The sequence below is a fragment of the Macaca nemestrina genome, chromosome 3 (genome assembly GCF_043159975.1).
Source record: "Macaca nemestrina isolate mMacNem1 chromosome 3, mMacNem.hap1, whole genome shotgun sequence".
NCBI classification, from domain to species: Eukaryota; Metazoa; Chordata; class Mammalia; order Primates; family Cercopithecidae; genus Macaca; species Macaca nemestrina.
This window is the reverse complement of record NC_092127.1, coordinates 37924582-37937065: the sequence shown is the minus strand read 5'-3', so window position 1 is coordinate 37937065 and position 12484 is coordinate 37924582. Positions and strand designations below refer to the sequence as shown.

The following is a 12484-nucleotide window of genomic DNA, read 5'->3' as shown; positions in this document are numbered from 1 at the left end:
GCAGTCCCCTGTCCCACCTCTTCCTAGGTCCCATCCTGTTCCCTAGCAGCAACCCCCTTTGGATCTTTGAGCTGTCTTGTCTGGTATTTATTTTCCTATTTTTAAATAATATGCCTGTGCCAGGGGACCTTTGGAAAATCCATCACCTGTTGGCCAAGGCTCCTGGCCATTTGCCATGTGACAATCCTTCCTTAATCTGGAAAAAAGACAGACCTGATAAACTGTCACAATGACACAGTGTACTTGTTTTAAGAACATGGACTCCCAAGACTTACCCCCTTCCATTTCTAAGAGATAACTGATGTAAGTTACAAGGTAAGAGAATAACAATATGAGACATTTTGCAATATTTTTATATCTTACTTTATCACAAGAATTTACCCAAGCTTGCTACATTATATATTTTTTCTTTTCTTTTCTTTTAAAACAGGGTCTCACTTTGTCACCCAGGCTGGAGTGCCGTGGTACACTTCTCAAGCTCAAGTGATCCTCGTGCCTCAACCCCACAAGTAGCAGACTACAGGCATACCCCACCACGCCTGGCTAATTTTTGTATTTTTTTTTTTTTTTTTTTTTGTAGAGACAGGGTTTCACCATGTTGCCCAGGCTGGTCTCCAACTCCTGGGCTCAAGCCATCCACCCGCCTCAGCCTTCCAAAGTGCTGGGATTATACGCATGAGCCACTGTGTCCAGCTGCTAAATTATATTTCTATCCAAAAATAAAATATACCCACTCCCTAAAAATCCTACCATGGTAAGTTGGGTAACATACAAGTCCATAAAGTCAGGCAGAAAAAAGGATGGTAGGTCACGTCTCCCCCAGGGAAGCAGACAGACCCATCACATGCATGAGCTTGAGTATGGATGGATCTAGAATGTGCGTAAGTCTATTTCTCCTAAAACCAGGGTAAGGGTAAGAGTTGTGAGAACAGGGGTGTGGTACGGGCTTCATTATTTGGACTTTGAGAACAAAAAACAAACAAATAAAAACTTTACCAGCAGAAGGCTGAGATGCCAGTACAGGTAATGTTTGATTAGTACCTAATGCTATCTTGTATATAAAATAAAAATAAATCTTGTTTTTAAAAATGCTTTTGACTACTAATCTGTCTTTTGGGAGCTCCAAATCATTTACCCATCACCTAATTAAAAAACAAAACAAAACACAGTAACAATCCCATATCCCACTTCACCGCCAAAGAAAAACACAACAAAATAAAACCCATCTACTAGCTTAAGGCCTGAAAAGGAGAAAGAGGCCTCTAATCAGTGGCCAAAAATGTTCTACAGCCTATACTTAGGTTACTTTTTTCTTGCTTTACCAATTTAGAACATGACTTCCAATTATGGTAGGTAAGAATTTAGTTCTTTTCTTTCCCAATATCCAAGTTATATCACAGTTTTTATTAAATCGGTAGCCGGTGTTTCTATTATTATTTAAATGTTTATCTCCTAAGCTAATAAAATACTATGATTATATTTCCTTTCTTGAACATTTTGTTCTTCCTAGAAAGACTTGCTAAATCCTTCATTTTTTTCATGTGCTTCATTTTTTATGTATCTATTGCTCATTCCTCTAAAGGCTAAATTATATGGAAACCTTTTTCCACACAAATCAGATACCTGCTAATTCCCTATTCTCATTTTTTTCCTGGAATTCTTTATTCTGGAGCCACCTTCCTCCTCTTCTAATAGGTCTCATGGGAGAGCTGGCAACCTGAAACTTCTCTACTATTCCAGCAGGTTCCTGGGATAATGAAAGGCAAACTTTTTGAGAATCTGTCTGAAAATATCATTCTTCTACTGTCATACCTGATTGACACTGTTGGGTACAGAATTCTAGGTTAGAATTATAATTTTTTTCCCCTAAGAATGTTTAAGGCACGGTTCCATTCTCTTATAGGTGTAAGTGCTGCTGTTGAGAAGTCTGATGTCTGACTCCCAATCCTTTGTATGTGGACCTGATTATATTTTTCCTCTCTGTAAGCTTTAGGACTTTAACTTTATTCCCAGTGTTAATAAATTTCTTGACATGCCTTCATGTGAGACTATTTTTATCCCTCATGCTGGGTAGTTGGCAGGCCCTTTCTATTTAGAGATATATGTTCTTCAATTCTGGGAAATTAATCCATGTGAATCCATGTGTTTTGTTTGAGAGTTTCCTCGAGTCTGTTTTCTATTTTTTCACGAGTCTCTTATTAATCAGATGCTGAACTTCCTGGATTGATTCTCTAATTTGCTTATTTTCTTCTTCTATTGTCCAATGTACTGCACATTGGTTTTGATTTCTGGAAGATTTTCTTGACATTATTTTCTAACTTTCCTAGGGGAAGGAGAGGCACCATAATTTTAATTTCTAAGAGCTCGTTTTTATCCTGTTTGTTCATTTTTTAAAAGTAATATTATGTTCCTGTTTCAAATATGCAGCTACCTTCCCTTATCTCTCTGAGGACATTTATAAAAGCTATTAATTTTTTAAGTATTCTTTTACCCTGTGCATTATTTACAGCCTCCTATTTCCTTTAGCTTTCTTTTTTATTTTGGGCTTTGTCTATCATGTTGGAGAATCTCCTCAAGTGTCTGGTGATTTCTGGCTCTCAATCTATATTTTAAAGTAAGATACTAAAATGCCAATTAAAAGTCCCATGTAAATGCCTGGGGCTTGTTTGTCAGTGGTCTTCACTCTTAAGCAACCAGGTGGCCAGACAGATTTTTTAAAATTGAGAGACCTCCCACCATGTCAGTATCTCATGTTCTTCCCACTAGGGTCACACAATCTTCAAAGAAGCTCCTGCAGATTCTTGCTTGCGGGAGGAGGGGAAGAGGAGAGATGGACACACCAGGCCACCTGAGTTCCCACATTGGGGCAGGAAAAGAACTAGGCAGGTCCTGGAGTTCGCTACAGATGCTGTCTGACATCGCCTTTCGCTCTGACTGGTGGCCTCAGGGAAAGTGTGTCATGAGTTGAATTTCTCCAAAGACTATAAATTCCAGTGGGGGTAGGGCAGCTGCCCAGGGTCAGGTAGAGAAGCTCAGATCTCACTGCTCTGTACTCAGACTCTGACTAACCCCTTTGTTTTCACCTCAGCCAGCCTTCCACAATACTTGACGCCCCCACATCCTGAGCGTTTTTAAGGTTGTGTAGGACACATCATCTCAGGTCTCACTAGAGTCCCTTCCTGCAGGCGCTTAGGTCACAGTGCATCCTGCTCTGCAAAGTGAGGCCCTCCTCCACCTACCATCTCTCTCTCACACACTCTTGTCTCCTCTCCCATTCTTCTGTAGGCTTATCACATTTGCATTCTTTCACTATCATTTCAGTGGGGTTTCTTTGGGTTACAGAGAGGATGGATTAAAATGCCTGTGTTCAGTTGGCCATATTAATCAAAAGCCTCTCCTGTCTTTCACCACCCCTTCTTCACTGGCTCCTTCTCATCAGCATTTTTAAAAAATTTTGTTTTACTGCAGTAAGAACACTTAACATGCGATCTATCCTCTTAAACACATTTTAAGTGTACATTATCATAGACTATATAACTCATCAGCATTTAAACATTCCCAAGTCTCTCCAATGTTAAGAAAGACATGACCAATAAATGTTTGCTCTTGATTCCATGTCTCCTCTCACTTGCTGCACTGTTGTCCTTCATAGTAAAACTTTTTGAAACACTTGCCCACACTCTCTTCTTCCTCCATGCCCTGACATTTCTCAATCCACTGCCACCTACCTTCTGTTTCCATCACACTCAAACTGTTCTTGCAAAAGATACCCTTCTTAATAAATCCAATGGGCACTTCCTAGTCCTCACTTTACTTGACCTCTCAGTAGCATCCAATGTTCTTGTATTCCCTCCTCCTCAAAACACTCACTTCCGTTTCTGGCCCTGTACTCTCCTTATGTCTTCTTATCTCTTTGTAAATGGGATCCACATCCCTTATCAGGGCTTATACGGTACAGGCTATGCTTTCTGCTCTAGCCTCGCCTCTTGCAATGCCCATATTCAAGTTCTATGCTACAACACATGGAAAATGTTTCAGTTTCTAGAGCAAGCCACGTTGTTTGTCTTCTGGTCTTTGTACATTCTATTCACTTTTTACTTGGCCAGTTTCATCAATTCCTTGTATCTGTGTTGAATACTCTTCCTATGTGCTCCTCAAGCACCTTGTATTTCCATGACTAACATGTTTATTAGAAGGTACTGCAACTGCCTGCTTGCTTGCTCATGCTCCATGTGGGCAACACCCATATCTATCTTCTACCAAGTTCAAAACTGTGTCACTAGAGCTACACAAGGGCTAGCATAACATAGGCATCCAACATATGCCAGCTGAGTACATGAAGACACAACCGACAGAGAAGAATGGAATGTCTACAGAAAGACTACACATTACCACAATTGTTTTAAGTAACAATCCTAATTTTTACTCAATCAAGTGCCAATACCATGTTGGACCACAGAAACACTCCAAATAATTACAGATGGAAAAAAAGCTCATAAGCCTTCTTTTGTGCAATCAAAGTAATTATTTATAATTCAGAAACAATTTTATCCAATATACTAGTTTTTATTGGTTTTTATTATTTACTTAATTCTCTATACATTTCTGAGGTGATGAGAACCCCAGGTTAGTTTTTGTTGGCAGATCACTTAACTAGTGAAATCAAGGTTAAGTGACCAATTGTTATGTATAGCATTTACTTTTGCTCTCACTGGCAACATAACTGTGCACAATAACTCAGGAGAGCCTTTGTAAAGACGAAAGCCACCAATTATTATGGGTATACTAGTAGGTAAGATTTACCTTACCTATTATTAAGAGCTTTTTAATTAATTGCTTGTTATTACTTGTTAATTATCTGTTAATTAATAAGAGCACTTATTACATGCAATTACTGTCTTAAGTGTTTTAAAGGTACTGATTCATTTAATTCTCACACAAATCCAATGAGTCAATTATTCCCATTTTATAAGAAACTGATGCAAAGAAGATTAAGTAATCTACATGAAAATTCTATTCATCTCACTAGAATTTTTATCTTTAGCATTTTCCTGTGCCACTAAAAGTCTATTATAAACATTATCAGTGGCTTCATAATGTTGCACTATACTGATGTATTATAATTTATTCAATGATTCTCCCATCACTGAGAAATTGTGGTTACTTCCAATTTTCTACCTTTAAAAATAGATCTGCTATAGATATCTCTGCATATAAGTCTTTGCCCACATGTTTATTTTCCAAGGACAGATTCCTAAAAGAATTACTAGGTCAATAAATATATGTTGGGTGAATAAAGCAGTCAAATTGCCATCAATTTTGCCTAATTAGCTGTTTTTTCTTGCTTTTATGCCTACAAAGTTTCTCCCCAACCCACGGACAAACAAATATTCTCCTAGATTTTTTTGGATTTAATTTGACATTTAACTTACATTTTATATATATATGAACTTTGTTTTGATGTATGAAATGAGCAATATTTTTTCTCCAAATAGCTAACCAATTCCCAAACCATCAGTTGAATAACTTATCCTTTTCCCACTGATTTTTGCTTCTTCTTATATATATTTTCCCTTTTTGGTTTATTCTTTCGTCAGGAGGCAGTGAAACTTTGGGGAGAAAAGATAACAGGCTTAACACTGTAACTGCTGAATTTAAGGTGTTTATGAATCATTCAGATGGAAATGTATAGTAGGACACAATAGATATAGGTTTCTTGCCTAAAAGAGAGAGGGGAGCTTTATTTGAGGGCAAAAAGATTACTCAGGGGAACACAGGTAACAGAAGAATTGAAATCCAAAGAATAGGGCATGGGAAACCAACATTTCAGGGCTAAGTGGCAGAACACAGCCATGTGAGAAGGCACAATCAGCCAGGTAGAGGACAGGGAAGAAGCAGGAGAGAAGGGAGCAATATAAGCCCTGGGCAGAAAGAGTTTCAAGCACCATCATGAATCACACTTACATTTTTGGTTTACCTGATCAAAACAATAACATAATGTTCTACTAAAATCCTCAGAAGCACAAACATATTCTCAAATTGTTGGTTTGTTATAAATGGAGTTCTAAGCAGAGTCTGGCTATTAGAGCATCTCCATAGGGCTTAGGGAAGGACAACTGTCTAAAGGTTTTAGTATATTTTAAATCTATTTAGAGGTAAATACAAAGATTTTGAAACGTTTTGAGTGACAATACTTAATTCTGGGAGTTTAGGCATAATGTTGCTCACGTACTAAATGAGGTCCCTTAAAGGCAGAAACATTTCTGAACAAGAGGTAGATCTGCTGTCTACAGAATAACCTATTTAGGCTACTTAAACCATAAGCATTGTAGGCTCTGAAAAGGAAAACAAATCCTAGCTCATGCAAAACTGTATTTCCAGACTTTGCCATTTAATTAGTGTAAGCCAAGCTCTCAACACTCAAATGTCTCAAACACCTTCACTGTGTTACTGATATGCTTACCAGTGAACAAGCACCTTCTTTTTTGGTGCATGACAAGTTTTACAAAGCAATTAAAATGTTGGCATTTTAATTATTTTGAATTTTTCTAATTTGTTCTAATTTTTGACCAAATTTAGGTACAACTGGAGAGTCTATTTACAGAAAACATGCTTATCTGCAAATGGATCTGTTTCTAAAGTGAACTATAATAAGTATGGCTTGATAGCCATCACACTCACAGCTGGAGAAACCTAGGAGCAACTCAGAGCTTATGCCTAATCGCTTGATAAGTAACTACCACATGGGAAAAAAAATGTTTTGAATCTGGGAGGGAAAATGTAGAGGTGTTATGACAACTTGCCTTCCATTTTACTTGTCTAAATATTACTGTATTTCTACTATATCTGAATCTCTGCCCCAAAAATATGTCATATATTTATAACCAAAAAAATCACCCTTCTCAAAAAAACAAAAAATCTTTCTGTAGATAGATCTCTAAGTCAGAGAAAGAAAAAGAGGGTGCATCTCCACATCTATCTTCTCCCAAAGGGACCCAGCAGCACATCAAAGGTGTTCTTTGATATGGTCTGCAGGGATGGGAGTCCTCCCTGACAGAAAATGCGAGTAAGAGAAAAGTTCCAAGAAAAAGATACTGCCCCAATACAACCAAAGCTGAGTGAGGCAGGCACACTGGAGGCACTGCCCAGAATCTTCCACTTTGGTCAGTGACTGAGAAAAGTACACCTCTGCCTCTGCAAGCCTGCCAGTGCTCAGTTCAACCAGCTTCCAGTCTTTTGTTTGTTTGTTTTTTGAGACAGAGTCTCACTCTGTCGCCCAGGCTGGAGTGCAGTGGCATGATCTTGGCTCACTGCAAGCTCTGCCTCCCGGGTTCACACCATTCTCCTGGCTCAGCCTCCTGAGTAGCTGGGACCACAGGAGCCCACCACCATGCCCCGCTAATTTTTTGTAGTTTTACTACAGACAGGGTTTCACCATGTTAGCCAGGATGGTCTCGATCTCCTTACCTTGTGATCTGCCCGCCTTGGCCTCCCAAAGTGCTGGGATTACAGGCATGAGCCACCATGCCCGGCCTCAACCAGCTTCCACTCTTATTTAAATGTTTGAGAGCATGGAATTCACCCATGACAATGTCTGCCCCTCCCCACCTTTGTCACCACCATGGATACACATTTCCTCCAAAGATGGCAGGAAACCCCAAACACAGTTGATATTATAGGTCCTGGACAGACCATATGGTATTTATTAGCTAAAACATTTACACTGTTCCCTTCATACTTTTCTTAAAAATCCAATCAATTATCTAAAAATATATGCAAAAAGTCTTGCTGATGGGTATACTGGGCCCAGTCATTCCATAGGATCAAGTAAAAATGAGTGGTTAATAGTTATTACAATAGTTATAATAACAATAGTTAACTCACTGCATATCATGGCTGTTTTCTACATTATTGAGTGTTTCTTAATTTGCAACAACCACAATCATTACTGGCCTTACACTAAAATCATGTGATATATGCTGCTTCCTTTGAGTTGACTCCTCCTCCTCCCTTATTTATCTGCCTAAATTCTACTGGGCTACTCAAATAGCTCAGGCCACCACCTCTTTAGTAACACTTCCATAACCAAAGGTACCCCTACCTCAATTTCTCACAATAGTCCTTTCATTTACTGAATTAGTTGTCCGTTTTCTGGGTTTCAAAACCATCCTCTGCATATTACCTTCAAAGAAGGAATCACATTGCCCTCTATTTGTTTATAAGACACATCTCCCCTACTAGTTTTTGAACTCCTTAAAGGCAAGGCTCATCTTTATGACCCAGCTCATAGCACAGTATCTGATATTAGTAGGCATGCTAAAATGTTTGTGAAGTGATAAATACGTGTATGAATATGTTTAGACTTAGAAACAGCATCACAGAGATGGGTCTTTAGAAAACATTTAATACATCCCACTTCACCCAAAATTCCCTAAAGAAGTATTTCCAAACAGTTGTGTTATTATTAAAATAAGAAAATAATTTTCCATGTTCAATATAAAATAAACATTTTTCTAATGAAAATAGGATTAAATAAAAATCTTACCGGCAAAGTTCCAGGTAGAGATGCATCAAAAAAAGAAACCAAAGAATTTGGAGGTGCTGAAAAGCGAACTTGAGATCCAGAGAAGAGTTTAGAGTTGGAGGAAATCTGGGCATGAATTTCCAAACCTACCACAGCAGCCCATTTGTGTTCACTAAGAAGAAAGAGATAATGGTTAAGATGTAATTATGTTTGTCACCATGAATGAATTTCTGTAAGTCTAAACCACAAATGTTAATTTCCTATATGTGTTTTAAACTTATTACAGTGTTATATCCTTACATTAAAAATGTCATATTTTATCAGTGACTAAATAAAAACCAATTTAGAATAAGCGCCTACACTGAGATTGGCAAACTAAAATTCATTTACAACATGGCATCGGGAGGCTGATGATATAAACACGAAGGCAATAGAGAAAGGAACAATTTGGTGTCTTAAAACAATGTAGAAATGGGTATCAGGTGACAACTGCTTGGCTAACTTCAGTGAAAAGCAGCATTTAACAAATTAACTGTACCTTATCAATTAATCACTCAGTAAATGAAGAAAGCTGATCTTTCCCACATTATTTAGAATTAACATAAATGGCAAGATTCTACTACTAGAGAAATAATGATAAATAGTTCCACATTTCTTATTTAAAAAGGAAATTTGCAACCATGTTTTGAATTCCTTTCACAAAAACGGTTTGCAAGTATAATAACCAGAGAGACACAGATAAAATAAATCACCACTAAATGATACTCTTGAAAAAATTTTGCTAAACCCCATCATATTAAACCATCTGATGTGGCATATTTTTGGTCCCCCATATCACTTGCAATTCCTGAGACCTAATTTCAGGTTACTTTGTTCATGCTTATTTGCTATGAAATCTAAGAAGCTATTAAATGCTATAATAATCTCTCTTATCCGGCCAGTCCTACTCTGTTGAGTCTGTACATAGGCCTCTCCAGGTCCTTATAAATGTGCTTATTCCCTGTGAAATCCATGTATGTTCCTATCCTGCTCTTCTCCCAAGAAATTTTGTGTGTATATGTGTATATATATATGTGTGTGCGTGTATATATATACATATATATACAGATTTTACATCATTTTGTTTTGTTTCAATAATTTCAGCACATAAAGGTCTATATCTGAAGTACTGTAAGAATAAGTCCTTCTTTTTAAAGTTTGGAAACACAGCCCACAAGGGAGGTGAATTAAAGAAAGAACTCGTTAGAAATTCTGCATGCAGTAAAGCATCATTCAAAGTATTTTTGCAGTTCCATTACATGAGAGAAAAAATGTTCTTTCCATTCACAGGGAAACAATCTAATTCACGAAAAGAATACAAAACTGAATACTTCTTTCAGGACAATTTCCCTCTGTTTCTCCAACTGAAAGTAAAAATAATGCCAACCAGTCTCAAAGAATAAACAAAATATTAGAAACTTGCCATATGTTTCTGTATTTAAAGATAAACTATTTAATTCTTACATAATGAAGCATAAACAGCTGTTCAGGGGATAATCTGGCCAAATAAGCAAAACTCTCTATATAACCCGAGGGAGTACCTCTTCTTTTGGCTGCGTCCTCCTAGGTCTAAACACACATATTCAACATAAAACGCCTGCACAGCTAGCTAGTGTTTTCTGACTAATGACAATAACCCACCACTTCCAGAGCTTGTAGGTAAAGGCTCCCTTTCTCCCTTTAGAACACTGCCGGCCCATACTAGCGCTAAATAAAATCAGCTAAATATGATCCCGCTTCTCCTGTCACCGTCCCCACTGCCAGTGCTATTAGTAAGATGACCGAATCCACTCTTCTGTCTGTGCAGCCTTCAAGAAAATACTTGCTATTTTACACTCGCGAATTCCCCAACTACGTCTATTTGAAAATAGTGGTTTATATATGGGGGCGGAGCTGATAGAGGGCCTGTTTTGTGCTTTTATTTAGGTTTCGGGGCTCCAGGTTATAACTCAACGCCCTCCCCTCAGCCAAAACGTCTAGAAGCTGGGCTGTAATTGCCATCCTTTCCCCAGTCCTGCAGTTCCACCTCAGTTAGGTGGGCAGAAATGGTATGAAACAGAATACCCTTTCCTTGGCTTCTGGGTCGTGTAGAGGGGCTGCTGAGCCACTGAGCTCTGTCCCCTAATCCAGTTGGATGTGGACCCAGTCGGAGCCTCTCTTCTGTGGCAAGAACCGCCGTCAACCCGGGCGAAAGTCCAAAGTCTTCCACGGCCGACCCAGCGCAGCATGGGCGCCGCCATTGTAACGCCAGGGTCTTGGTCAGGTGACTCAGTCACACTGTGCCGCGAGGCTCCCTGGGAAGCGTAGTTCTGGAACTGTATTAAAAACGCTATAGGCTCGGACCGGAAGACTACTACTCCCGGCGAGCGTGGTGATTCGAAGCCTGCCGGAACCCGGCAGAGAGGGGAGGGAAGGAGAAATAGAGGAGAGGGTGGGAGGGTTTCAGGGTGGGGAGGTGTGACTCCTCCTAGCGGGGAGTTGGAGAGGCTTGTGGCTCTGAGCGTGTATATATGAGTTTGAGTGTGAGCACTTGGTGCTTGGAGCTAAGAAGCGTTGCCGGGATTTTATAACCCAGTTAACCTTGCAAGGGGAAGTAAATGACCTTGACATCTCAGCAAAGACTTCCTGAGCCCCCAAACCTACTCCGTTATATTCTATGTCTACTCCTCTACATCGCTCAGCAATTTGTGCGTTAATGCAACAAATACTTATTTGCATGCCTACCGTAATGCCAGGCTCAGTTCTTAGGCACTGTAGTTACTGCAGAGATCAAGACAGTTAAGGCCCCCATGTTAATGGAGCTTACATTCTAAAGAAGGGAGACATACAGAAGTTAACAAAAATAAGATACTTCCATATAGGTAGTAAGTGCTATGTTTAAGCAGAGGTATTTAGAGAGAAACAGCCCTAGATTGAATGTTCGTGTACATTTTAACCTCCTTTTTATCATTGGCCAGTATCAGAAACACACTCATTGTATGCTAGGAGCAGATACCATCGTCCCAGCGGACTTCCTTCATTTTCCTGCGTCAAAACTAATACCCCTTGTTAAAACTGCCACCGATTTTTTGTATTTGAACACAGTCTAGAGTAGTCATTTAGGCACTCTCTATTTCATCATCCTGCTTTGATTGTCCTCATAGTGCTTTTGACTACCTGATGTTTATCTTCTATTTCCACAAATTCCTTGTCTGTCTTACTCACTACAGTACAAAGTAGGTTCCTCAAAAATATTTGTTGAATAAAGTAGGGCAGTGTGGAGAATGCATTTGACAAAGGATGGAGTGGATGCCCTTTGGAGCAGTAATTGTTTAGGGGAGAGATGATTAATTAGGATGGTGGCAGAGGCAAAGAGAAATGGATCTATTTGAGATAGATATGGGAAGTAAAATTGAAGGACTCTGATGGATTGGATATGATGGTGGAAGGCTAGGAGGAACAAGTAACTCCTGGATTTCTGGCTTGCATGACTGGCTGATGAGGTTATCCACCGAGATAAGGAAACCAGAAAAGGAACAGGTTTGCAAAGAAAACATATGAGTTTGGTTGCCTTGGAGACATTCAAGAGGAGGAATCAAGTAGACATCAGTGATGCCTAATTCTGAGTATAGAGCAGGGCAAGGGGAAAAGCTGCGTATTTTGTATACTTCACATTGATAGGTTTTCAGTTATTGATCAATAATCCATTGATTAAATGGCTGTAACCTTTGATCTTTTCCTTTAATACTCTTAAATTGCATATCCATATGGAAGAAGGAAAGTTTAGTTACTCTTGTTAAAATTGTCCACATTTATTTTTTCTATCTTTTCTACTTTTTCACCCACTATCACTAATCTAAATTGCTACACCAGAAGTATCGGTCATTTGACCAAGGATGAAAATGACAAAAATGACAGGGACTGGAAGGGAGTGGTGGAGAC

General features: G+C 38.9%; 1 protein-coding gene across 6 annotated transcripts in view; it reads right to left on the bottom strand.

Moving 5' to 3' along the window:
- Nucleotides 1–10831, bottom strand: part of LOC105463473 (glutamyl-tRNA amidotransferase subunit B) — an 86138-nt gene extending 75307 nt beyond the window's left edge. For 3 of the 6 annotated variants that reach the window (XM_071092940.1, XM_071092941.1, XM_011710582.3), the window contains exons 1-2: nt 10628–10831; nt 8546–8696 (exon numbers count right to left, since the gene is read on the bottom strand). In XM_071092940.1, coding sequence (XP_070949041.1) covers nt 8546–8696; nt 10628–10803 — 327 coding nt within the window. In that variant the 5' untranslated portion in view covers nt 10804–10831. Of the gene's footprint in view, nt 1–8545; nt 8697–10627 lie in introns of those variants that run through there. The other 3 variants (XM_071092942.1, XM_071092943.1, XM_011710581.3) reach the window with 2 other exon arrangements.
- Nucleotides 10832–12484: the final 1653 nt, after the last annotated feature.